This window comes from Eumetopias jubatus, unplaced genomic scaffold (assembly GCF_037043125.1).
Source record: "Eumetopias jubatus isolate StellerSeaLion01/CBP00866 unplaced genomic scaffold, mEumJub1_p1.0 scaffold_17, whole genome shotgun sequence".
In the NCBI taxonomy this organism is placed as follows: domain Eukaryota; kingdom Metazoa; phylum Chordata; class Mammalia; order Carnivora; family Otariidae; genus Eumetopias; species Eumetopias jubatus.
In genome coordinates, this window is record NW_028274823.1 from 80,764,543 (window position 1) to 80,789,589 (window position 25,047).

General features: G+C 43.0%; 1 protein-coding gene and 1 non-coding gene across 3 annotated transcripts; both read right to left on the minus strand.

Annotated features, from left to right (window-relative positions):
- Positions 1–393: 393 nt before the first annotated feature.
- Positions 394–500, minus strand: LOC114210381 (U6 spliceosomal RNA). Its single transcript, XR_003609521.1, has one exon. It is a non-coding gene; the product is annotated as a U6 spliceosomal RNA (small nuclear RNA).
- A 5,440-nt stretch (positions 501–5,940) lies between these two features.
- LIPN (lipase family member N) lies at positions 5,941–23,807 on the minus strand. 2 transcript variants are annotated; one of them, XM_028104589.2, is made up of 11 exons: positions 23,424–23,807; positions 23,021–23,098; positions 21,742–21,860; positions 21,052–21,169; positions 18,780–18,978; positions 17,084–17,193; positions 14,779–14,915; positions 12,855–12,995; positions 11,266–11,337; positions 10,660–10,731; positions 5,941–7,237 (listed from the first exon to the last, which is right to left on the minus strand). In XM_028104589.2, exons 2-11 carry the CDS (start codon positions 23,034–23,036, stop codon positions 7,004–7,006), a joined length of 1,218 nt encoding a protein of 405 aa, XP_027960390.2. In that variant the 5' UTR covers positions 23,037–23,098; positions 23,424–23,807; the 3' UTR covers positions 5,941–7,003. The 2 variants fall into 2 exon arrangements, with proteins under 2 accessions (XP_027960390.2, XP_027960389.2); XM_028104588.2 differs by lacking the exon at positions 23,424–23,807 and having other exon boundaries at positions 23,021–23,129.
- Between the last annotated feature and the right edge of the window lie 1,240 nt (positions 23,808–25,047).

Sequence of the window (25,047 nt, forward strand, 5' to 3'; positions counted from 1 at the left end):
GCCTAAAATCCCATTTAAAGAACCGACTCAATATTAAACAATTTTTATAATGTTTGCATTTTTAAATTTTCTACCACGCACATGTACTTTTTAGCAATATAAATTGTATTATTTTATTATGATATAGAAACCTATGTAGTTTCCATATATCCCTGTGGCAAATCTTGCAGAGTAGGTGGTTAGCAGTTTTTCCTTCTTCCATCCCAGGGCTGATACTTTGGCCTCTGTCTCCTGTGTTTGGAGCTTCGCCACCCCACACGGCTGATGAGATGCTTTGATAGAGTCTAGGACCAGGTGTTTTTACCTATAGCAGAGTTTCCAGTGATCTTTCTTTGGAGAGGGGTGATGGTGGTAGGGCACGGGGGTCATTTTTAAGTTTTTATCATTTTTTAAAAAAAATAGGACTGCTTCACGAATTTGCGAGGCATTCTCGAGTAGGGACCATGATAATCTTCTCTGTCTGGTTCCGACTTTAGTCTCTGTGCTGCCCAAGTGAACACTTAGCAGTGCTAATTTTGACGAAGCCTATGAAGGGCACATAGTATTCCAAAAAAGTTAACTTCCCCAGCTCAGTTGACTGGTTAGGTAAAGAAAGCAATTTGCATGTAGATTAAAAGTGACAAAAACGAAACAGAACAACAAAAACTAACAAATAAACGGAAACAGAAAGAGACCCATAAATACAGAGAATAAGCTGAGAGGTTGTCAGCGGGGCGGGGTGGGAAGACGGGCAAAATGCTTGAAGGGGAGTGGGAGACGCAGGCTTCCAGTAATGGAATGAGTAGGTCCTGGGAAGAAAAGACAGCCCAGGGAATATAGTTAATGGTATGGAAACAATGGGAGCCACATTTGTGAGCACAGCATAATGCGTAGAGCTGTCGAGTCACTATGTTGATACCTGATGCTAGAGAAGCACTGTGCTATGTGTCAACCATGCTTCAATCAAAATGGCACACAAAGGTAGGAGTTACTGAAAAAATATATTGGTGCCTTTATACATCACAGAAAATTTTAATGATGGCACAATATTAGTGTCATTCTTCTTCATTTGGACTGACTCTGCGGGGGCTGTGATAATGCTGATGGAGATTTTGATGAGATAAGAGCCCCTGTCACCTTGATACAGGCTGGGGGAGAATTTTATAACCATCAAGGTGTGAATACCAGGAATCTGTTTTCCCTGGACCCCAAAGCACTTCTTAAATCACATCAGAACTCTCAAATGGAATGAGAACCCCACAGATGTTTTGCAATCTGTCAGTATCAGGTGAAGATCAGACTGAAGTCAGTGGAAACGCGGAGAAACTGACATTTCCCCTCAGGGCAAATATGTACTGTCAGGTGTCAGCACAGAATTCAGCTTCGGGTGGGACCAGCAATTAATTCAAATTCATGAACCGGAATTGAGTGTTTTTTACTTTCAAGTCACCTTGCTAAGCACTGGAAAGTTAAAAGGTAAAGCCAAAACTTGGAAACGACCCAGAAGTCCTTCGGTGGGTAGATAGTTAAATAAACCGTGGTGGGCCCATACCATGGATATTTCTCAGCAATAAAAAGGAGCAAATGTGATACACTTTAATAGTTAACACTTTGGATGGCTCTCAAGTGAGTGAAACACTCAACTATCAAAAGGTCACACAACTTTTACACAAAGTTGCAGAGATGACAGATTAGTGGTTACAAGGGTTAGGTTTCAGGAGGGCTGGGGAGTGGTTGTTAACTACCGCAAGGGAAAGCTCAAGGGAAGTTTTTTCGGTGATGGGCAGTTCTGTATCTTAATTGTGGTGGTGGTTACACAATCTACATACATGATAACATTTCATTGAACTACACACACACACACACACACACACACACACACAGGAGGGCATAGTGAAATAGGATTAAGCTCTGTGGACTATACCAAGGTCAACTTCATGGTTTTGAGAACACACTATAGTCATGTAAGATATTACCTTTGGGGGGGAAACTGAGGGAAGAGTATGTGGGAACTTCCTGTACTGTTTTTACAATTTCACAGCAATCTATATTATTTCAAAACAAAGATTTTAAGAAGTGAAAAGGTAAGAAACACAAAGCTCCTGCTCTCAAGCTACTTAAAATTGATTAGGGAGATAGACTAAAGAGATAATGCAGGAGCATCATAAAAAGTGATTTAGAAGAAGAAGTATTAATTTGGGGGCATCAAGTTCAAGGAAATCTTTTCAGAAGTGGTGGTGCTTAAGCCAGACCTTGGAAGGTGTGGATGAGCTTCGCATAGGAGGACAACGGGGACGTGGTCAGAGCTGACCAAGGCCCTGCATGGTCAGATAACTTCCTTGCTCTTGGATTAATAAGTCTCAAAAAGCCATTATTTTAGTCCAGTTTCACCTCTCTGAAACTAAATAGACTTCCTGAAAGAAACTCACCAAAGACTTTACATTTGACATGGATTTGTATTAGAAATTAATGTCATGAATTTACCTTGTTCTATACAAAATATTAATGGGGTATTCAGGCTTGAGAAAGTATAGTTCCCTAGTGAGTCTTTTTATGCGGTCCATGAGTTTCTTGCTTTGTGTAAATGTAACGGGAAGAAAAAGAGAAACGTTGTCAAATTTTCGATAACTTTATATTACAAAGTCTATAACCAAGTTTCCGCATCAGTGGATTGCTAGATTCTAGGCTTCCTTGGAAGTGATCCTGGTATTTCGGACAAAGTGATGAAAAATGTGTTACAATTGACCTGACTAGTGATCTACTCATCTACATTTTTTATCCAACTTTATTGAGATATAACTGACACATAACATTGTGTAAGTTTACATTTTCATACACTCACATATTGTGAAATGTTTACCACAGATAAGATTAGTTAACACATCCTTTGTCTCACATAATTACTCTTTTGTTGTTATGGTGGGAATATTAAAGGTCTCCCAGCAACTTTTTTTTAAAAATATTTTATTTATTTATTTGAGAGAGAGAATGAGATAGAGAGAGTACATGAGAGGGGGGAGGGTCCGAGGGAGAAGCAGACTCCCTGCTCAGCAGGGAGCCTGATGCGGGACTCGATCCCGGGACTCCAGGATTATGACCTGAGCCGAAGGCAGTTGCTTAACCGACTGAGCCACCCAGGAACCCACTCTCCCAGCAACTTTTAAGTACACACTACAGTATTGTTAACTAGTCGCCATGCTGTAATAGAGCCTCAGAACTTACTCATCTTAGCTAAAAGTTGTGCCCTTTGACCACATTTCCCCATTTCCCCCCACCCCTGCCCTGCAACCACCATTCTACTGTTTCTGAGTTTGATGTTTTTAGATTCCACAAATAATTGAGACGGTGCAATGTTTATCTTTCACTGTCTGACTTACCTCACTTAACAGAATGCCCTCAAGTTCCATCCATGTTGTCACAGGATTTCCTTCTTCCTTCATGGTTGAATAATATTTTACTCTGTGTGTGTGTGTATGTGTGTGTGTGTGTGTGTGTGTGTACCACATTTTGTTCATCCATTCATCTGTTGATGGACACTTAGGTTTCTATGTCTTGGCTGTTGTGAATAATGCAATGAACATGGTAGTGCAGATGTCTTTTTGAGATAGTGAATTGCATTCCTTTGGATATATACCCAAAAGCAGGATGGCTGGGTCATAGGGTAGTTCTACCTTCTCATCTCAATTTGATGGTTAGAGTTTATAAAAAACACAACAACCCCCCTCCCCCAAAAAACTCCAAAACATTTTCTCATCTCTTGCCTTTATTTTTCAAGTAATTCTGGTCTAGGGTAATATAAACGGGACTCTCTGAAGGGTGTCCCAAGGATATTTATATACCATTTGTACACATTTATACAGATATATACTGTCAAACATCCTGGATTAAAATCATGACTCCTCCACTTGTGCAATCTTAGGAAAATCTGGCTTTTATATCTCATTTTTCTCTGTGCCTCATGTGACCATCGTTCTATCCCCTAGGCTTATAAGTTTTAAATGAGATATTTTCTATAAAATTCCTAGCAAAAAATAAACTATTACTCAGAATTACCATAGTCAATATATTTGCTACAATACGCAGAGCAAAAAATTAAAAAAGTAGAGGTATTGGTAAAAAGTGTTCTTTTCTTCTGTACTTAATAGCTTGTTGATTTTAAGTAGAAAAGCTTAGTGTATTTAAAACATACTTTTTATTGAAATATAACATATATAGTAGAAAAAGTGCACACACTGCAAAGGTATAGCTTGATGATTTTTTAAAAGATTTTATTTCTTTCTTTGTTGGAGAGAGAGAGCACAAGCAGGGGGAGCGGCAGACTCCCCGCTGAGCCAAGGGGCCCAATGCGGGACTCGATCCCAGGACCCTGGGATCATGACCTGAGCCAAAGGCAGACGCTTAACCCACTGAGCCACCCAGGCGCCCTGCCCTGTCTGTATGATATTCTTTACAGCAATGTGTATAATTACAAAAGATCCTAATCTATCTGAATCTCTGTTCATAATGAAATTCCTTGTAGTCTATCATAATGTTCCATATGAACTGAGAAAAATCTCCAACATATATTAAGTGATCAAAGCAAAATGTGAAAAAGTATATATAGTATGATATAGTTCGGTGAAAAAAAAAAAAAAACCACCCAGTGAGTATCTATGGAGCCACTGGAATATGCATGGTATAATCCATAGGAGGATACTCAAAAACACTGGTGAGAATGAATTGTCTTTGAAGGGGAGCCCGCGGGACCAGGAAGGCAGGGAGAGAGACTTACTTTTTATTGTATTCCCTATTTTTATCTTTTGAGTCTTGTACCTGTGCGTGGTAGAACGGATTCTTCCCCACTTCTGCACTCCCGCATCACAGCATGATGTACGCGCGCATTCTTGGTCGTGTGGTTTACAGCCTCCCCCGGGAGGTAAGGCAGACCGCCCCACCCCCCTGGGGGCAGGCCCGGCTGGGTGATCTGCCGCAGGGACGTGTGTAGGAGCAGCTGTGAACCCAGCAGAGCTGTAAACATGCTGCTACGACTGAGCTAGTCCTCTCTGTGCTCTTGGGATCTACCCTGTGAAGAACAGAGTCCTCTTAGCTGCTAGCTCCAGAATGAACTGGCCTGTGGAGCAGACCAGGACCCAACCCACCGGGTCGAGCCAGGCCCTGGTGATCCCAGCCCAAGGCAGAGCCACCCCAGCCAAACTGCAGGACTGTGAGCATGAAAAAGGAGTGTTCGCTGTTGGGAGCCACTGAGCTACTCATGCTTGCTTGTTACACAGCATTATAGCAATAGCCGAGTAAGACAAATCCTGCAGGAGCTCTCTCAACTGACCTCCACCTAACTCGATTCCTATAGTAACCAATGCCTCTTTTCTCTCTGTAGGCATCTTAACTGGATGTCCAATGCCTCTTAAATACTCATAACGAATAAGCTAATCTATTATGGCCACATCTTTCCACTCGTTCCCGTTGAACTGTAAGCTTACCAAGAGTTAGATATTTGTTCTCAGACTTAACTTATGCCTGTTCTGTCTGTTATAATAGTTATATTATTTAATGCATTTTGTTTAATTTGGTTAAATGTGACTTTAAAAGACTGTACTGTTTGCATGAAAACTACATTTTCACTCGGTGTTATACGCAACTGATAAATTATTGAGCGCTACATCTTAAACTAGTGATATGCTGTATGTTGGCTCATTGAATTTAGATTAAAAAAAAGAAAAAAGAAAACTACATTCCACTCTTCGAAGAGCTCTCCAAAAGTCACTAAAAACAAACTGAGACAGTCTAATCCTGATAAATAAAAATTACACAAATATGGAAGGATTTGTACTTCCAATGGCTTCCCAAGTGTGTTAAAATTGTTATTCCTTTGAAAGACATGAAAACTAAAGATGATGAAGTATGAATTATTTATTAAAGAATGATTATGTGGTATTTGACATCCAAGAGACCCCAGTCCTCCATGCAAATACTAGGGAGCTAATTTACATTTACTTGTTTAAAATTAACTGTGGGAGGTATGTATGTGTACCAGTTATTTATGATTCCTTGAGGATTGTAAAGAGTTTTCCGTTAATGACATCTTCATAGAAGGTAAAGAACTTTTGCAAGTTTCCACCACTCAGGAATCCAGAAACAGACACAAAACTTCACGCTCCTCTTGGAACTCCATACTAAATCCTAAAATCAAGGTCTGGCATCATTTAGAGAATGAAACAGAGCAAGACTTGCAATATTCCTAGAGCCTCCCTTGCCGCTTCTAAAACAGGCTTTCTGGAAGATGCTTTAAATGTCACTTGGGTGCAAGCAATAGTATAAATTCCCCTTTGACCATGAAAACACTGCCGGTGATCAGTGTAACTTATCTTTAGAGCGAGGTGGGACAGAATTATTTCTCATGTGTTGTAACTTCAAAATAATCAGTAATTCAGCATATCCTACATAGTCATTCCCAGTGTTGTCTGTCTGTCTGTCTGTCTCTTTCTTTTTTTTCTAGCTTATAACAGTAAAGTGGGCTCCTGGAATACTTCAATTTTATTAGTTTTTCCAGCGGTCTGTTCTTTTTCATGCTGGATGTGGGCCGGAGCTTATTTTCATGGCCTGTTTATAGATGACCATGGCCTGTTTATAGATGACCACCTAACTGTGATTTCTAGTAGGCCATATGATCATGGCCACCCAAAACATATTCTCAAATGAAGTCTTTCCTTCTAAGAAATTGACTTTAACTAGGAAAGGAAAAGGCCTCTTTGAACTACTCTCCGAAGTGCCTATTTCGCAGACATGAAAAATTGGGCCTACCCCTGACTGAGGGGAAGAGACTGGAGATTTCAGGCGTGTGGGGTTTCTAGCTAAGAACAACACAGTTGAAATAATTCCGAGCCGGGATGTCGGGTAAGGGAGCCCCTCAGCAACAAGCAAACAAGGTGAAGGACACCGGAGAAGGCCTCCCTGCAGATCAGTCTCTTTCCCAAAGCCTCCCATGGGCTGGCAAGCAGCTTTGAACCAAGATGGAGATGTGCTGCAGTCAGGAGTATGACTTCATCAAGGCTATGATTTTACTATACATCCGCTGAGGAGCGTCCATGCCCCAGATGAAATCGAAGTGATTCCAGTCAGGCAAGAGGTCGAAGTACTGGAGATTCCCGATTTGGGGGATTACCCTGGCCACATCCCGGAGCGTCACAAGGACATCATGGCCACCAGCCCAGATAGCAGTAGGCACCTTCATGGTGGTCAAGTCGTAGAGCGGGGGATGGCTCTACGGAAAAGAGAGAAAGAGCGGTCAAGAGAGAAAGCTCCTCACTACAACAGCTGGGTTCAGGTACGCAGAGGGGCTGCTAAATGAGCATTGACTATGAACACATTTCTGTCAGGCACCGAGGGAAGTAGAAAGAATGCCTGCAATGGTCCGTATCTTCAAGGAGTATGCAGGAACAAGGCAAGATAAGCCAACAAACGTTTGCCTACAAAGTAGAGTATGTCAAATGCCACGAAACACTCCCCAAATACAATGGCACTGAAGGCAAAGAAGAAACAACTGCTGACCGGGGGCTTTCTAGAAAGAGGAGTTATTTGAAATGACTCTTGAGGGACAGTTGGATTTTACCAGATAGGGATGAGGGTGGCAGGGCTTCCTGGAGGGTAGCCAGAGCATGTACACCACGGTCAGGCTGGCAAGCTCTCCAGTGAACCCAGGGAAGAAACTGTGTGAGACAATGCAGTAGGATATAAGATTGGAGACAGACAGTCAAGGTCTAGGCTAAGGTATTTTGACATCTTTTGGAAGTTTGGGGGGATGAAGCAGGGTCATTTCTCAGAGCTCTGTCTTAGGGTGACTGTAGGGCCATCAGTCTGGGATGCCTTGAGGAAGGAACAGGCTGGCAGTAGATCCTGAAACAATCTAGACACACAGTTAGGGATGGTCCAGAGAAGGGATAATTGAAGCTTTGGGGATGACTACATTCTCCAAGGGAGAAAGGGAGAGAGGTGTGAAGAATCTTGGAGGAAGGCTGACAATTTGTGAGTGGAGGAGCTAGAAAGCAGACAGTGTCAATGGAGGACGAAGGAAGCAATCAAAAAGGGAAGGGAAAACTCAAGATCACCGCATCGTGGAAGTCCGGGTTGAGGGAGTGAATGGTACAGGGGCTGTGCGACCTCACAGAGCGTACATCTGAAGGCGAAAACAGGCCACTGGATTTGGCAATCAAAAACCACCCGCGACTTTAAATAAAGTAGCTGTAATAGGAAGATGAAGACCCAAACTATATTTTCCAGGGTTCAGGAGTGAGTGGAAGAAGGGAAGAAGTGGAGAAACTCAGCCCTTTGAAATATTAAAAAATGTTGATTGAAATCAGAGGACGGAATGATGAGTGACAGAATCTGTAGGTTGACGGAAGGTTTTTGTTTGTTTGTTTGTTTGTTTGTTTGTTTCATAAGGAACAGCAATTCATTTAAGGGGTAAGAGGAGCCAAAAGGAAGAGGAGATGAGAAGAGATGGGGCCAAGGGCACAGGCGCACAAACTTGGGAAATGAGTGGGCATTCATTTTCTGAGAGGAAGGAAGAAGAACGCCAAGGGGACAGAGTCATTTTAAGATGGATAAGAGGGCTACTAAGAAATTTCATTCATGCAACAAGTAAGTATTAAGGGCTCCGGAAGTGCCAGGTCCTCTGCCCGGTGAGAAAACGCCGGTGAAGGAAACGGAAGGAAATCTCTACCCTCGTGGAGCTGACACGGGTTAGTCTCCTTGTTCTCAATAAAATGCAGTGGGCACAAAGACTGTGCTGGGAACTTAGGAAGACGGCAAAGTAATGAGGCCAGAATATAATAAATAATAAATGAGGCCAGAATATAATAAAAATTGACTTCAAGTGACCTAAAATCATACTCAAAGCAGACAGGATCAGATTGGACCAGCTAACCACTGGGAAATTCTAAGGACACTGACACTCCCATATATTTAAGTCAGCACATTGTATCCTTCAATCTTACAATTTTATTTGTCAATTTTGCCTCAAAAAAGCTGAACAAGCAAGAGTTTGACTAACAATGGTCCTAAGTGTATGGGTGACATTTTTGTTTCATTTTCTTGTAAACGGAAACAATATATAAATTAAATATGCTCATCAAAAATAATGGAAGAAAAGAGAAGTATGTCAAATCCAAACTGAGAGCCTCCTTAATTCCTTCACCTTCCCTTAATTCCTTCCGGCTCCCCTAGTTCAGTCTGCCTTTCTTCCGCTCTCTGAAGACAATTCTTTTAACTTCTGTTGTTGCTGTTTTGTCTTTTTTTCCTGGCCCTATTCTAAGCATTTGCAAATAAATGCATCTGTGAATATATATGGCCTGAGGGGCAGGGGAAGACTTTGGGGGGTAGTGGAAACTTCTATATCTTGATTGTGGCCTGGTTACAGGAATGAGTGTATTTGCCAAAACTCATTGAATTGGAAAATTTGTGAATTTTATTGTTTGTAAATTCTACCTTAATCAAGCTTAAAAAATAATAAAAATATACATAGCTCTCTTAGTTGTCCTAAGAGCTAGTAGAATCATTTGTCTAACAATTCAATCCATTAGTGAGAAATTGACTGGTCTGATTGACTGTTTTGATGCTCAGAAACAACTTAATTGATCTGTATTTGCACTAATAAATAGCCTTAAATATGTCAGTCTGGGAAAATATTGGAAAAATTTAATTTAATGTGTGTGCCTCATACTGAGAAGCCCAGCTCCTGAATTTGAGAAAAGAAATGGTGGCAACAGGATTTACCACAGGCACAGGAGGGCTAAATGAGTCTCCAAATTCTAGTGTGAATACTCAGAAGGCAAAAAGATGCTAAAGGCTCGACTCTTCATGGGTGGATAATATTCTTTTTTATTTTTTTTTAATTTTTTAAATCTTATTTTATTATGTTATGTTAATCACCATACATTACATCATTAATTTTTGATGTAGTGTTCTTTTAATTTTCATGTGGGATCCTGTATTTTTTTCTGTTGACATCAAGAACTGGGTATTCATTTTCTCTGTACATTTTTACAGATTTTTATGAAACAATTTTCATTATTATACTGTCAACAAAACTATGTTAAAAACCACCTCAGTAGCATTGGCTAGGTCTTGTGTAACTGTAAATGAAAAAGCAAGATTAAAAATTGTGTGAAAGCAGTGATACTGAGAAGATTGGAATAAATGCAGTAAAATACTGATACATATAGTGTTCTCTGGATGGAGGGATTATAAATTATTAGAATTCCTTAAGCTATCCTTCTTTTATTTCTATTCTATTTATTTTTAGGTTTTCTGCAATGAATGCATATTTAAATTAGTCCTTTTTTAAAAAGCGCTATCAGTGAGAATGCCACTAACTGTCAGGCAGGATTCTTTTCACTCTCCAATAACTTCTTTTTTTTTTTTTTAAGATTTTATTTACTTATTCGCCAAAGAGAGTGTGAAAGCATGAGAGAGAGAGAGGGAACACAAGCAGGGGGAGGAACAGAGGCAGAGGGAGAAGCAGGCTCCCCGCGGAGCCGGGAGCCCGATGCGGGGCTCGATCCCAGGACCCTGGGATCATGACCTGAGCCGAAGGCAGACGCTTAACTAACTGAGCCACCCAGTCATCCCAATTTCTTATTATAATGTCTCAAAGCCACCCTTCTGGGGCCATTCCAAGTAGCTCACCTGATTATAGTGACGCATGTTCTCAGCTTCGCTTCCCCAGTCATAAGCTCTGAATTCATCAGATCTGTAAAGCTGAAATACATGTTTTTTGGAAAAATAATCAGAGTAAGAATCACAATTTTTATAGTAAATCTTAGAAAACCACTATGCACTGGGAAGAAAATAAAGCTTTCTGGGTCACCAGAAGGATATAAATACATTTTTACCACTAGAAGCACAAGGCCAACAGAGAGGGAAGCAATGGTCTCCCTTGGTTTGAAGGGGGACAGCCAATGGGAAATCACGACTCCTTAGGGGGAAGTCAAACCTCAGATAGTTCTCTCTCCCGGGAAGGTTCTATCACCGGAGGCCTTCCCTGGTTACCTCTTGCTTCAGCTCAGACTCTGTTTTACAAGCTCCGATCTAAGACTGGGTTCATTTATGTCACCTGCTTGGTCTGTACCATACCTTGTCCTTTCCCTTCAAATCTGGGGAAATCAAACCAAAGATGGTGACAGAGACAAAACAGAAGCCAGCTTCGAACCTTCTTAGGGTAGACCTGCTAACTCTCTCCTTTCAGATGTACCGAAATAAGATTGGAAGCGTCTTCCATGACAAAGACATTACCTGTTTTATATGCAGGATGTTCTGCATCGATGATCCAGTGGGAGCATGTGACATATACACATCCATTCGACTCTGAAGGGAAATAAAACATACTCTAGCAAAAATCACCCAGCGAAAAAAAAGTATACCTCCCAGAAGCAGAGAACAAGTGTGCTAAGAAGTAGCAAACCAAAGCTGGGGTTTGGGAAATGACAAGGCCTAATCGTCTAGGTAAATAAGAGCTCATGTCAGGTCATGGATTTCTTGAGAGCCAACGTGCACCAGCTCTGAAGTCGTGGGATAATTTGCAAGGAGGGGGGTGCTGTGCACATGCACATTTGCAAGGGTGGGTGTGCCCTGTCTCAGATCTGGGTGTCAAAACAACTGGGCTTCAGAACTTAACTCTTTTTTTTTTTTTAAGATTTTATTTATTCATTTGACAGAGACACAGTGAGAGAGGGGACACAGGCAGGGGGCAGTGGGAGAGGGAGAAGCAGGCTTCCCGCGGAGCAGGGAGCCCGATGCGGGGCTCGATCCCAGGACCCTGGGATCATGACCTGAGCCAAAGGCAGACGCTTAATGACTGAGCCCCCCAGGCGTTAACTTAACTCTGTTAATTATAAGCTTTGTGACTTTGGGCAACTTGTGAGTTTCTGTATTTTCGCCTATTAAATGAACACACTAAAAATCATACTGTGCCAGGCTTTTGTGAGGATAAGATAAAATATCGTGGAAGGAAAGCTAAATATAATCACTTCCTATGCACTGTGCTTCGGTCTTTGTAAACAACGTAGAGATGAATATTATAGAGATATACTAGTAATCGGAATCTTACGTCTTAGAACACCGTAGAACGAAAGTAATCAAGGGAACTATTAAAAATGTTTACTTTTGAATAAACAGGCTTTGAACAATGGTTCCTCTTGTATTTCGGTCTGGCACAACTACACGTCTCGAATAGGGGTAGGGTGGGCTGGCAGAGAAGAGCCATCTGGGGACTAGCTTCACTGTACCAGCCTCATTGGCCGCCATGTGGAATGTGACAGAGCTAGCTATTCAACCACATTACCCTGCACGGGTACACTCTTCCTCCTCCTTGAATTCTCCCTAACAGGAAGCAAAGAGTTGATGAAATAGGATTGCTCCTCTTTTGTGGGAAAGGGGTTCTATCTCCGTTCCATTCTGTTTTGTGCCCTCCAAGTTAAGTGGGGAGTTTTATCTGAGGCCAAAGTCACCCAACAAACGAAGGCACACAGGAAATAAGTTCAATGCTCATCTGGACTTCTTTTCTGGGATTTTTTTTTTTTTTTTTAAATGCATGGTATTCGTTGTGAAATCGAATTGACTATAGCAAGGGTGGCTGATAGGGAATGTGTGACACTCCTACCCCTGATGGACATCTGTTTTCCTAATATGACCAGGAATGGAAAGATGAACCTACCTATTCCATCCCCCAGTTTTCACATTCGTGGCCCATTGAATACCCAGTCTATGCGTAGCAAATCTCCCCCTTTACAGTTTAGAACACCACGTTAGTTTATGCAGTGTAATAGATACATCAAGGTGAGTCAGAGAAAAGCTGGAAATGGTCCCATAATCATTATACGTACCGTATTCATATTTTTCTTGTTGTATCCAGCCCATAAGGACATGAGTTCACTACATATCACCCATAATATTTTATTGTTGCAGAGTTTGAGGGAAGGTTCCCTTCCCGTCTTTAAAAATATGCCTTTGGTACCAAAAATGCCCTGTAAAAATAAACAGTAATTATCCTTTCAAGAATTGTTTTCAGGCTTCTTGACATTCCCTTCAACCCAGGAATAAGGATTCTTGGAGATCTATGTCCACCTGTATTTGCTGCTTCTGCCAAGGAGACTAAGTCATTTGGGAAAAGAACTATTTATGAACCCATCTCTATCCAGGGAAGATCAACAAACATAATTTAAAAAGAGATTGCAGTAAGGCTCTTCAGCCCCAAATTTGCCTCTCCATGGTGAAGCTCCCCTATTCTGTCCAGTTGCTGACTGCCTATGTTTCTTACCTCTCATTAATTGGCAAGAAAGGCAGAGCAGTTTCTCCTTAAGGCCAAATATTGCCTTGACTAGGAAGGAAAAGCAAGGTTTCCCCTACTACACATGTGCACACGACCTTTTCAGCAGCATCCCAGCGGAGCCGGCTCTTGGGCTGGAAAGCGGACCATGGAGTACTGAGGGGAGGGGGCCACTGGACGGAAAATACTTGACATAATGGGACACAGCACAGTTAAAATTTCTAGGGCTTGGGAGAGTAAGCTTGGGTGGGGCTCTCTGATGGGAGGATTGGAGCTTCTGGGGACCACAGACAGGAATGGTGGGAAGGGTCAGGGAATGGGACTGAAAGTGACAGGAAATCTGACAGCAGGTAATATGAATTGAGATAAGCCTCAGACCCCACCTATGCCCGCAAAGCCATATATATGTAAGATATAAAATGTAAAAATGATGTATTTAGAGATAGATGTGTCTACCTCCAAATGTAATATAAGTAATTTGTCTGCTCAACTCTGCCCAAATGTAGAAAACATCCCAAACTAACGGGTGTCAACACACTCTGGCAACGGAACTATCAACTACACAAAAGAGAAATTGCATCACTTGAGCTTATAGTAAACAATACAATAAAACTCTGGAACCAATCATTAGGCTCTATGGAAATTCATCCTTGTGTTAGCTCAGAAATAATTTTTTTTTCCCATTCCCACCCCTTCACCCTGAGCCAGGGCCTCATTTTACGTATGAATTACTGTGAGACCCTTATCAGTCTCCTCGATTTCATTGTGCCAAAATTCATTTTAGCTGACACCCCGAATCAAAAAGGCGATTTTGCCAAAATACTATGTTTATCATGGCAATGACCTTTTTAGAGAAACAAAAAGCAAACAGAAAAAAAAAAAAAAAGAGAGAGAGAGAAAGACTTTTGTTGGATAAAGTCCCAAATCCATAATTGGCAACCAAACTACTTTTTCAACCCCTGGAAAATAACCAATAAATGTCTGAACGAATGATTGAGCTGTAAGACATTTAGGTTTTGGAATCATAGCTTTGGTAAATTAAAGCAAGCTCCCCTACAGGAAGGGGTGTATTATTCAGGCTTATCCAACATCATGTCTTCCATCTGGGCATCGTGAATTTATTGACCTATCCAGTGGAACTGAATGGAATGAGAAAATTGTGAGTGGATTTTAAACTACATCACAGTCACCTAACTAGAAATTCTGATATACACTCAGGTCTGTTAATGGCTGAGTATGGTAAGTTGTATGTGGGAATTGTAGACACGCACGTGGGCGCAGACATGAACATACACGGACGCACATACACACCCACCCACCCACACACACATACACACACAAAGCACAGAATCTGGCTTCTATAGATTTCACGTAAATTTCCTATTTTCCGTCTTTCCCTTCGTAATAGATTTTACAATAATAAGGATCTACGGTCCAAAATGGGATCCTCAGAGACATTTTGGCGAAAATGAGAAGCCTACCTTGATTACGGATTTTGGAAGTAGGAAAAAACTGGTAACAATGCCCGTGGGATATTTGAATGAGACCACAGGACCCAAGGCAAAATTCATTTTGATTCTTTGTGCCAGTTCAGGCATGGTGGAAAAGGCTACAAACCCTAAGAGAACAGGAGACAAGACAATCTTGTAAAAATTAGAAATGCTGAGGCAATGTCCCTACTAACGAGCAGGACTCCGCTTTGACAACTTATCCCTCTCTTGCGATGATCCCGCGGCTGAATCGGGAAACTCTTCTGAGTTATTCAGCGAAGATAATCTGCCTTCAGTCCTCTCTGCTCTCGTGTCCATTTTCCTCGTATTCTGGACAATTTGACTTGGTTGGGGGGAGTGAGGGAGGGATAAGCTGCTTGAGCCGCCACTGCCGGGGGGTCTTGAGGAGAGCTTCACCCCCCCAACCCACCTCCCCCCCCCACCTCCCCGCATGGGCTAAGCGCTAGCAGTTCTGTCATTTTACCGCCAACCCTGAGATGCCAGCATGAGTCACGGAGCTTCCAGAAGTAAACAATTGGTTCACGGGAGAGGAACCCATCAGTGCTTCACGCAGTATTACCCAGGGATCCCACGCTTGTTTTTTCTCACAGTGCAAAGAAATTTCATCCCTCCCAGTGCTTCACTGGATGCTGACCAACCTCCAGAATGTTCCCTGATTTCCCTCAGTCCTCTGTGGTCCCGGTAAGGACCAGCTGTCTCCATTCGCTCTGACTTTCCAGCAACAGCATACCACGCATTTCTAGCCCGAGGAGGAGGAGGGTGGCAAGCCGCGCTGCATGGGGAAGTATGTGGAGTGCCTGTGTGTTTCGGTTCCCTGGGATGCCTTCCCGGGACCCTGCCACTGTGTGTGTGCGCGCGCGCACACGCGCACACGCGCACACATACACTCTTGCTTTTTTTCCTGAAACTCTTGTTGAAACATTGAAACCATTTTGGCCAGAAAAAGAACAGACTTTGTATTAATTGGCTGAGCCAACAAAGACTGAAACTGGTATCCTGGTATAATACTTCCCCGGGTAAGATCTCTGGAAGTGTGTGGAGGTGAGTTGTTCCGTGCTCGCCCTGACTCATAGTGTAAGCTGGAGCATGGGTTTGCTAAATGTCTAGAGCGGGTCCTTCCCACATAACCAAAATTGCTCTGCCCCAAATGCGGAGGATGTTCACTGAAAAACTCATGCCCTAAATGCAAGGCAGAGCAATGCTGATCAGGTATTTTCTGTTTTCTTTGCAGATCAGCTATAAGGGCCTATCTACTCCTGCCCACTTTTCTAGACCCCACTCAAGTCATACCTGAACCATCCGGTTTCTCCACATGCCCAACACCCTCACTGGGGGGAGGCAGACTGACCTGATTTGAATCTGTGTTCTCAAAGTTAGAAATTTTAGTGGAAGATCACTAACAAATTCACAATATTCGTAGTATGGATTCCTCTAAATCTTTATTTGAAGCTGGATTTTTGATTTCTTTCTAAAAGATCTAGTAAATCACTAAGAAGTACATTTTCAGAGGGCTGGATCTTGAACTTTTAAAAATGTTCTGTATAGTGCTTGAATTTAATTGCTATTCCATAAATATTAAATTGCACGCTAAATAGATAAGCCCAGTGGATGTATGCTTTTGTATTTCAGCTAAAAAAAAGTGACTGTAGGGGCGCCTGGGTGGCTCAGTTGGTTAAGCGTCTGCCTTCGGCTCAGGTCATGATCCCCGGGTCCTGGGATCGAGCCCGGCATCGGGCTCCCTGCTCAGCGGGGAACCTGCTTCTCCCTCTGTCTCTGTCCTCGCCCCTTCTCATGTGCTCTCTCTCTCTCAAATAAATAAATAAAATCTTTTAAAAAAGTGATCATATATTTTCAATTCGTTCAAATGTAAGTATAAGCTCACCCTTTGACTATTTTTTAAAATCCCAAATGGATTGTGAGGAAGGCATGATTGACACATACTTATCATCCTTCAGGGATATTTCCTGTCATTAGGCTTTACTATTTTAGCACAGGGGGGATCTAGAAACTTACTCTTTGGAAATACTTTGGTTTGGGGGCACATGGAAATTATATCACCATTACAAAAGTGCTGTTGTAACCAGAAATGGAGGAAAGATTTGCCTGACACAGTCTCTGAAATTCAAGTTCACAGCCACGTAGAACACTAGCACAACATGTCTAGCACAAGATGGAAAATTAAGGGCACGGTAAATGGCAGTGGTTCTGTTCCAGTTGAGAGGTGAACTCTTGTGAGGCTTTGACTCTTGTAAAACATTGACACTTGTAAACATACCTATTGTAGTGCCAAGTGAATGCCCGATGAAATACAGCTTCTCCTGACCAGTTTTCTTTACAATGAAGTCTATTACACACGGGAGATCGTATTTGGCCATTTCATCGAAACTGCAAAATAAAACGGGGGCTCATAAATACTCGCTACTAAGTTTAAACTCAGAGCACCTGCTCACTTACTTTTTATACACAGAATCCTGTGGCGGTCACTCCTTTAGAGTGCATCTCTTTATTTCTCCAATCACGTGTTGGCTAGCGTAGCTTTTGTTCGCCGCATTTATGTGCGTTACAGTCTAACAGCAGGACTGATTTCAAGACTTGTGTGTACTGTCTGAAGGCCACTCCTACCTTTTCTCCCCTTCTTGCCCTTCCCTTTCCCCGGTTTTGCCTGCCTCTTCTTCCAACACCCACAGGGCACTTCCAGACCTTCGGGCCATTTCATACTCAGCTTTGGAAACAGAACTGGTTGCAAATCATGATTCTAGCTGAGAAACTCGTGATAAGTTACTTAAATGCTCTGAGCTTCAGGTTGCTCAGTCTGTGAAATGGACATAATACCTGCTCTCGAGCAGGGCAGCTAAGGGGATTGGATGACAGTCAAATCATGACTCAGGTGCACCTGTTATTATTGTTTCTTTCTGCATTAGAGATATGTTCGATATCTACCAACATGCCATAGCCCCAGCTCAACTGGAATTAACCCAGGAGAACCAAAAGACTTACGTAATACTTAGTGGAGCCAGGTAGCCCATGGGCTCGAGGCTTGCTTATCAAAAGGACATGTGAGGAAATAGGAAATCTGTAGGCTGACACTCCTGCGTATAAGAGAATTCTTGTGATGTCTTATAGTAAACAAGCTTCAAGCTCCCAGCTAAGGGCCAGTGAGGCGAAATATTTCCTGTTATTTGTTCCTGCCCCAAAGCTCTGACCCTAACAATTTGTTCTTCCCTTCCTTCATTCTCAACCTGTCAGTGGGTATTTTTCATTATTTCATTAATATGGTAGGAATGCACACTCTGTTCTAGCTTAGCCTTGCAAAAGGGAAGTCTCTTGCAGGCATCAGCCTGTCCTCTGGTGAAAGCAGAAAATACTTTCAGTCAAAGAGGCACCATACGAGAACATTGTTCTCCATTGCCCATTCGCAAGGTTTTAAAGACCTCATATTGGAGTTCTCTTGAAAAATGGTACGCAATACCGTCTCAACCAGAATTTCTCCAAATAAAATATAGTACTGGTATACATCATCTCTGCAAAACTGATTGGCCTGTCCAAGAGAAAAGACCTGGATTAGCAGCACTAGAATGAACAGAAGCTTCGTGAGGGCAGGTATTTTGCTCACTCTTGAGTGCTCAGGGGCTGGAACTGTACATACAGTAGACAGTCAGCAAACACTGGTTAAGTGAATGTGTGCAACGATCATAGGAATTCCCTGAGCTGTCCCTTGGGACAGACTTATGATGTATAGTGTTGGATAGAATTGGACGTTAAAATTATCATGTTAAAATGATATAACGTGCTTGAGGGAGAATCAGTGGAAATCTAACTTCTTGCTATTTCTCTGCTTTGAGATATTAGTAGAAACTACAAGGAACTATGTGACTTCCATTGTTACAGATTATTAGTAACATCATCCACACTATTATATTCAAAGAAATTGCCTCAAACTATCTTCATGATTTTTCTTAGATCCAATTTACCTAAATGCCCAGAATTTTTCTTCAGTCACTGAGAGTGTTGTGTGTCTTCTTGACCAAGTGTTCCCCCGGCTGTTTCCCATCCAGACATCGTAACCTGCATCTGCTAGAAGGAATCCAAGGCTGCCATTGGCAAAATTCTCCAGCCAGGAGGCATTGTCTGCAAATAAGGCATGTTGCATATATACGACTGGCCTGGGTCCTGGAGGGAGGGAGGAAGAGAGAGGAGAGAGAGAATAATTTATGATAAATAGAGCATCTCAGGGACATGATAGAACCCCCCCACACACACACACCCCACACCAGAAGAAGCAAAAACCAAAATCAGCATTCACCTTCCCCCTTGTCATTCGTGTAGAGCGTGAGAATCACGTAAGTTTCTTGAGCACATGCATTATACCTGGTGCTATGCTGACAGATGAAGAGAGGAACACCCATGAGCTTGTTACATTCTCATAATACCTCTATTATGATATAAGTAGCTACTATTTTAAGGATCTTCATTTTACAGATGCAGAATCTGAGCTTTAAGGTAGTGAAGTGACTTTCCCAAGGGGCCACCCAGTTAACAAGGTGCAGAGCCAGGACGAAAGCCCAGTTCTGTTTCACACCAAAGTGGGTGCTCGTAACTGAGCTCGCTGCTCTGTGAATTCGCCTTTGCCTCTCTCTGGGGTCTGACTTGCAAAGACAGGAAAATGATCGTGTTTGATGGAATCCCATGCCCCTTCCGGGGAGGAGGAGGAGGAGAGCGTAAATGGACAATGACTGGTTCCTCGCCAAGCTTCCAGCCAAATCCCCAGCCTCTGCCCACCGGAGAGCATTTGAAAACCCCAAATATAATAGAATCGGCTCAACATCCCTCTGACAACTGTCAAATTCCTGAGGGAGAAGGTGTTCAGGGAGATGAGGAGAACCAACGCAGAAGGTTCCAAAAAGGCACCATAATTTAGTGGGTAAGACCATGGGCTCTGGAGCCAGGCTGGGTTTGAATCCCAATTCCACCACTTGCTATATGTGTGACTTTGAGCATTTTACAGAGCCTGGTCGGGTTCATCATCTGTAAAATGATAACTATTCCTAGCACCGACCTCCTAGGGATGCGGAGAGGTTTATTGGATATAAATTAATGTAAAGCTTTTAGAATAATACACTTATCCAATGGTTTTTAATTCCAAACCTTCCCCAAATTCTCCCTTCTTAAGTAAAACTTTTCCTGGAAAAAAATGCTCTCCTTTTAGAGCTCCTAGCCCCCAACCCCCAAGGCTGGTGTTGCCAGATTTTGCAAAAAAAAAATGAAAGTGAAGATTAAGAGAAGACTCAGGATGTCCTGTTGATTTGAATTTGAGATACAGGATGAACAATTTCTGTGTAAGTACATTCTAAGTGGAACTTGTCCGGGAAACTGATTTGTTAGTGATCTGAAACTCACCTTCAGCTGGCTGTCTCCCATTTGTCTCTTACCCCCCAGCTACATTCCACTCTCAGTCTTCATTCTGAATCTCTAGAATCAGGCCTTTCTTTCTTAGAGGAGAGAAAGTCAAACAGGGCGATTTTAGCCACCTCTGAATAGGAATGGCAGGAGGGATGGTGAGTGACAGGTAAAGGATTTGCCCCCCAAACTTCCCAGACACTTTGCTTATGCTTCTCTCTTCCTCACTCATCTTGAGCTTTGCGGTGACATGTCCCTATTTAAAGAGCAATTTCTCTGCTTTTGCGTGGCTGGCTCTTCATGCTAGAATTCAGGCCTTATTAACACCATGCTCTTTCCTCCCACAAAACTTCCGTCCCTCCGATCGAAACATAGGAAGAATGTTCTAGTTTTCCTTCCCGGAAAAAGTTTCAGAAATGTCAGGGTCATTTAATTTGATTTTTTTTTAATCCTGCAGAAGGAGGCTTATTGATTCTGGAGGGGGCAGGAGAGACTTCATGCAACCCGGCCAATCTCTTTGCAAGTGAGGAAATCCATTTTCCTGGGATGCAGCAATATTCCACATGAGAAATCAGTCACGAATGAAAGAAATGTTGGCCCCGCCTTTGCATTTACACCCCGACCAAGCAGGCCTGCTTGCTGTCAACAAGACCTGTCTTGCCTTTTGTATTTCTAGGTTCTTGACTGTCTTCAGAGAATTGGAAAAGAATGAGACTCCCTGTTAACTATTTAAAGACTAATCCAAGAGTCCATCGATTTTGATAAGCCAGTCGTTCTCTTAATGGAAAGCCAACACTAAATTGTAGCCATCTGCTGTCCTCCTTTGCAGGAGAGAACATCTTTTACCTGGGCTCCTGGCATCTTTTCGTCCATGAGGAATCCTGTTGACGCTGAGGATGTACCCGTCCTGAGTGATGACTTCATACTCTTCACTGGGGTAGCCATTGTAGGTGATGATCTCACTCTGCCAGGTAAAAACACAGACATTAGCTCAACATCTTCTCCAGAGGTGATAGGAAGGAACTAGAACAAAGCATCTGGTGTGTGCTTATTGGGGTGAATTATCTGAAATCTGTAGCCCCAGGTAACTGTAAAATCAATTTACTATGTGAAGTCTTGATAAAAAATTAGCAGAATATTAAAAAATGTCGGCTATTGGCAAGTTTGGGGGTGGGTAGTTGGGTAGAGATAATATTTAGTATTTTCTAACAGAACTATGTTCTCCAGTTGATTCTTGAGACCCCTTATGGTTTGGTAGAAGGCATTTATATGTATTATCCAAACAGCTTAAAATAGACATTTTAATATTTTTAAAATATAAATTCAAAAGAGGAGGTGGCCTATAAATTCTTTTTTGCTTTATATTACTAGAAAATGTTATTTACTCAGCCAAAAGGGGAGATGTCCCTAGGTTCACTCTTAGAGAAATGTTAAATGCCACCTACATTTTATCTGTTCCCTTATCTGAGACTCTCTGCTATCACAAGACCATTCATGTGCCTTATGTGATGTCCTTTGGGACTAGGCATGACTTACAATATTCATCCACACTTCAGGATTCGCTTCTTTTTCCAAATTAAAGAATCTACCAGCACTTAAAGTTCCACAGATCAAACAACAGGTTGTTGTTAAAATCAGCCACATCGTGGGAACGCCTGACGTAAGACATTTAATAATCACAGATTAATTTTATACAACAACTTTGCTTTAAGAAATGAAAATAGTGCCCTACTGAAAACCGGACGGACATCCTAGGAACACTGAGAAAGTGTGGAAGGAAGCAAACGCAGTGAGCTAACTCTGAGCATGGGAATCCTTTCCTCACATAGAAACTGCTTTGACCCAATTCACTTCTGCAAGACATTTCATCCAGTACCAAGCCTTTTTGTTTTGGTCGTCCTTTCGTCAAAGGTTTTCAGTGAGGTTACGTCTTTGCTCACCTGCAAATTGCCAGGGTACCCGAAGACTCAGAGGACAGGTGTCCAAAGCCACAGCAAAAGGAAAAGGGGTGTTATTCTCTATTCTAACCGGCTTCCCACAAAACAAACAAGAACAGTGAGCAGAGAAGCTGACGATCGGTTTCCAGTGACCGGATTCTTTCTCTTGTGGACACCCAGTGGGGAAGGTAGCACATTTGAATATGCACTCTCTTCCTTGGCGTGGCTTAAAAGCACCTCTTCAAGGCAGACCAGAGTACCCCTCTTGTGACCCCCTACTCATGACCTGACGTTGAGGTCCAGCCTCACCACCGCCAAGATTTCTGACGTTGGGCAAGTTATTTAGCAGCTTTGTTTCTTGGTTTCTTTGTAGGTGAAATTAGAATAATGTTACCTACCCTACGGGGCTATAGGAAGGATCAAAGGACCTATAAAGCAGTAGACACAGTCAGCCCTTTCTCACCATTTTTCCTAATCAGGAAAGTAACATCAAATTTAGAGCTTTACTTCTGAAGATTTTAAATAGCTTTCCATGCATTTGCCGTCTGGTTGAAGATGATTTCATATCTATCTGCAAATGTCATATAATTGAAAACATTGTTAAAACTAGTGACAGCTAGTATCTACTGAGTGCTAAGCTTGCCCAGAGAATGTTTCTAAATGCCTCAGGCGTGTTATTTCAATCTCAAAGAAACTCTGTGAAGTAGGTCCTATCATCCGCACTTTATTGATGAAAAAAACCAAAGCTTAGAGAGATTTCAGATCTGCCCAGGTCACAGAGCCCACAGGTGCCAGAAGCGGGTCCGGAAGGCAGGCAGCCTCCCAGCAGCGCCCTTGCATCTGACCCGCCTCCCGCTTGTGATAGCTCTTGACCGTACCTTGTTCGGTGAGCATCCTCTGCTCCCGAAGAGTCTGCACCGATTAGGAACCTCTAAACTTTTGCACGTGACTTCAGGCTGAAGAACGAGATGTGGTTGCAGTGACAGTTAGAAGCTAGAGAGAACAGAGACAGGAAGCCCATGGAAATGAGGAAACCCTGAGCTGTGGCACCACCCAGGGCGTCTTCCTGACGCACCAAATGCCCTGATATGCTTGCAGATTGGGAAACAGTGGTCTGCAGGATGCCAAGTAACCAGTTTGACTGAATCCTTCATGTTTCCTTGGAGTTTCCTTGGGCCACTGTTGGGAGGGTTCAGCTACATTTTCAAAGCCTGGCATGAAATGGGGAAGTTGGACAGACTCGGGATCCTAATGGACAGAAGCAGACAGAGCAATATCTACCTTCTCAACGCCAGGGCATTTCTGTCAGGGTCAGATGAAGTGATGTCTGGGAAACGCACTGATGTCAACCGTGTCGTGTGGAGGGAAGGGACTGATTGTGGCTAAATGGTGAGGATGAGACCATCCTGACTCCCGGCTCCCGAGGCCAGGCAGGACCTGGAAGCAGCGGAGCGTCGGAGGACACAGACCCATATGCCCAAGGGATGCAGCCCGGGGTCAGCTTTGGCCGCGACCGTTGTGAGCACCGAACCACGGACCAGTTGACCTCTACTTAAAGCAAAGTAGAAGCAGGGGCGCCCGGGGGGCTCAGTTGATTGAGCGTCCCACTCTTGATTTCGGCTCAGCTCATGATCTCAGGGTCTTGGGATCAGGCGCTGCGTGGAGCTCTGCGCTCAGCGGGGAGTCTGCTTGAGATTTTCTCTCCCTCTCCCTCTGCCCCTCCCCACTCCTGCATTCTCTGTCTCTCTAAAACAGATAAATAAAATCTTAAAAAAAAAAAACAACAACCCACGCATAAAACAAAATAGAAGCAGAGGCCAGAGGAGAATAAAGACAACTTAGCTCCAACCTCCCCCCCAAAATAGCAGAGGCACATAGGCATCGTTTCTGTTTCACTCTGTATTTCTGTACACCTCTAGGGCCCCAGCAGTAACTGAATCTCTTGGGGACAAGAAGTGGGAAGACAGTGAAGTCCTACCTAGCAGATTCAATAGCTTCTGTTCTCTTAGTCTGGACCCATCCGGCACCCCTTTCAAAAACAAAGCTCTTACTCACATTTGTCCAAACCTCAAGATCTGTTCCACTTGAACGGGGAATTTCATGCCAATTACACCAACATGGACTGAGAGGAAGGACTCGGCTTGTTGGACTAGGTGAGAGGATTATGGATTCTTCCAACTTTTTTTTTTTTTTAAGATTTTATTTATTTGAGAGAGAGACAGAGATAGCACAAGCAGGGCCCAGGGAGAGGGAGAAGCAGGCTCCTGGCTGAGCAGGGAGCCCAATGCGGGACTCTGATCCCAGGACCCTGAGATCATGACCTGAGCCAAAGGCAGATGCTTCACCTACTGAGCCACCCAGGCCCCCAGATTATTCCACCTTTGAGGCAAGACTCCACCATTCCTGACCCTGACAACCCAATGACAGAGGGGTGAGGACCTGCTGGGAAACACGCATGGCTTCTGATTTTCAAAATCACTTCAGGGGCGCCTGGGTGGCTCAGTCGTTAAGCGTCTGCCTTCGGCTCAGGTCATGATCCCAGGGTCCTGGGATGGAGCCCCGCATCAGGCTCCCTGCTCGGCGGGAAGCCTGCTTCTCCCTCTCCCACTCCCCCTGCTTGTGTTCCCTCTCTCGCTGTGTCTCTCTCTGTCAATAAATAAATAAAACCTTAAAAAAAAAACCTTCAAAAAAATCACTTCAAACAGAACTTCAACAGACTCTGGGGAGCTCTAGGGGGCACAATGTTATTAGTATTAATGTAGATTTGTGGCCATACTCCGTGTGGAGCTAGCATGAATGGAGCTAAATGTCTCCAGCCTTGACAGGTTTTAGACCAGCTTGAATCTCAAAACTCTCTATCATCGCCCTCTCAGACCCCTCTTGGACGCAGTCAATACCTTGAAAG

What these genes read in the sequence shown, in the direction of transcription:
- LIPN (XM_028104589.2), bottom strand. An exon ending in AAAAGATGCCAGGAGCCCAG is followed by an intron (nt 18,979 to 21,051) that starts GTAAAAGATGTT and finishes CCCTCCCTCCAG; the next exon opens with GACCCAGGCCAGTCGTATAT. An exon ending in ACAAGAAAAATATGAATACG is followed by an intron (nt 11,338 to 12,854) that starts GTACGTATAATG and finishes ATTTCCCTTCAG; the next exon opens with AGTCGAATGGATGTGTATAT.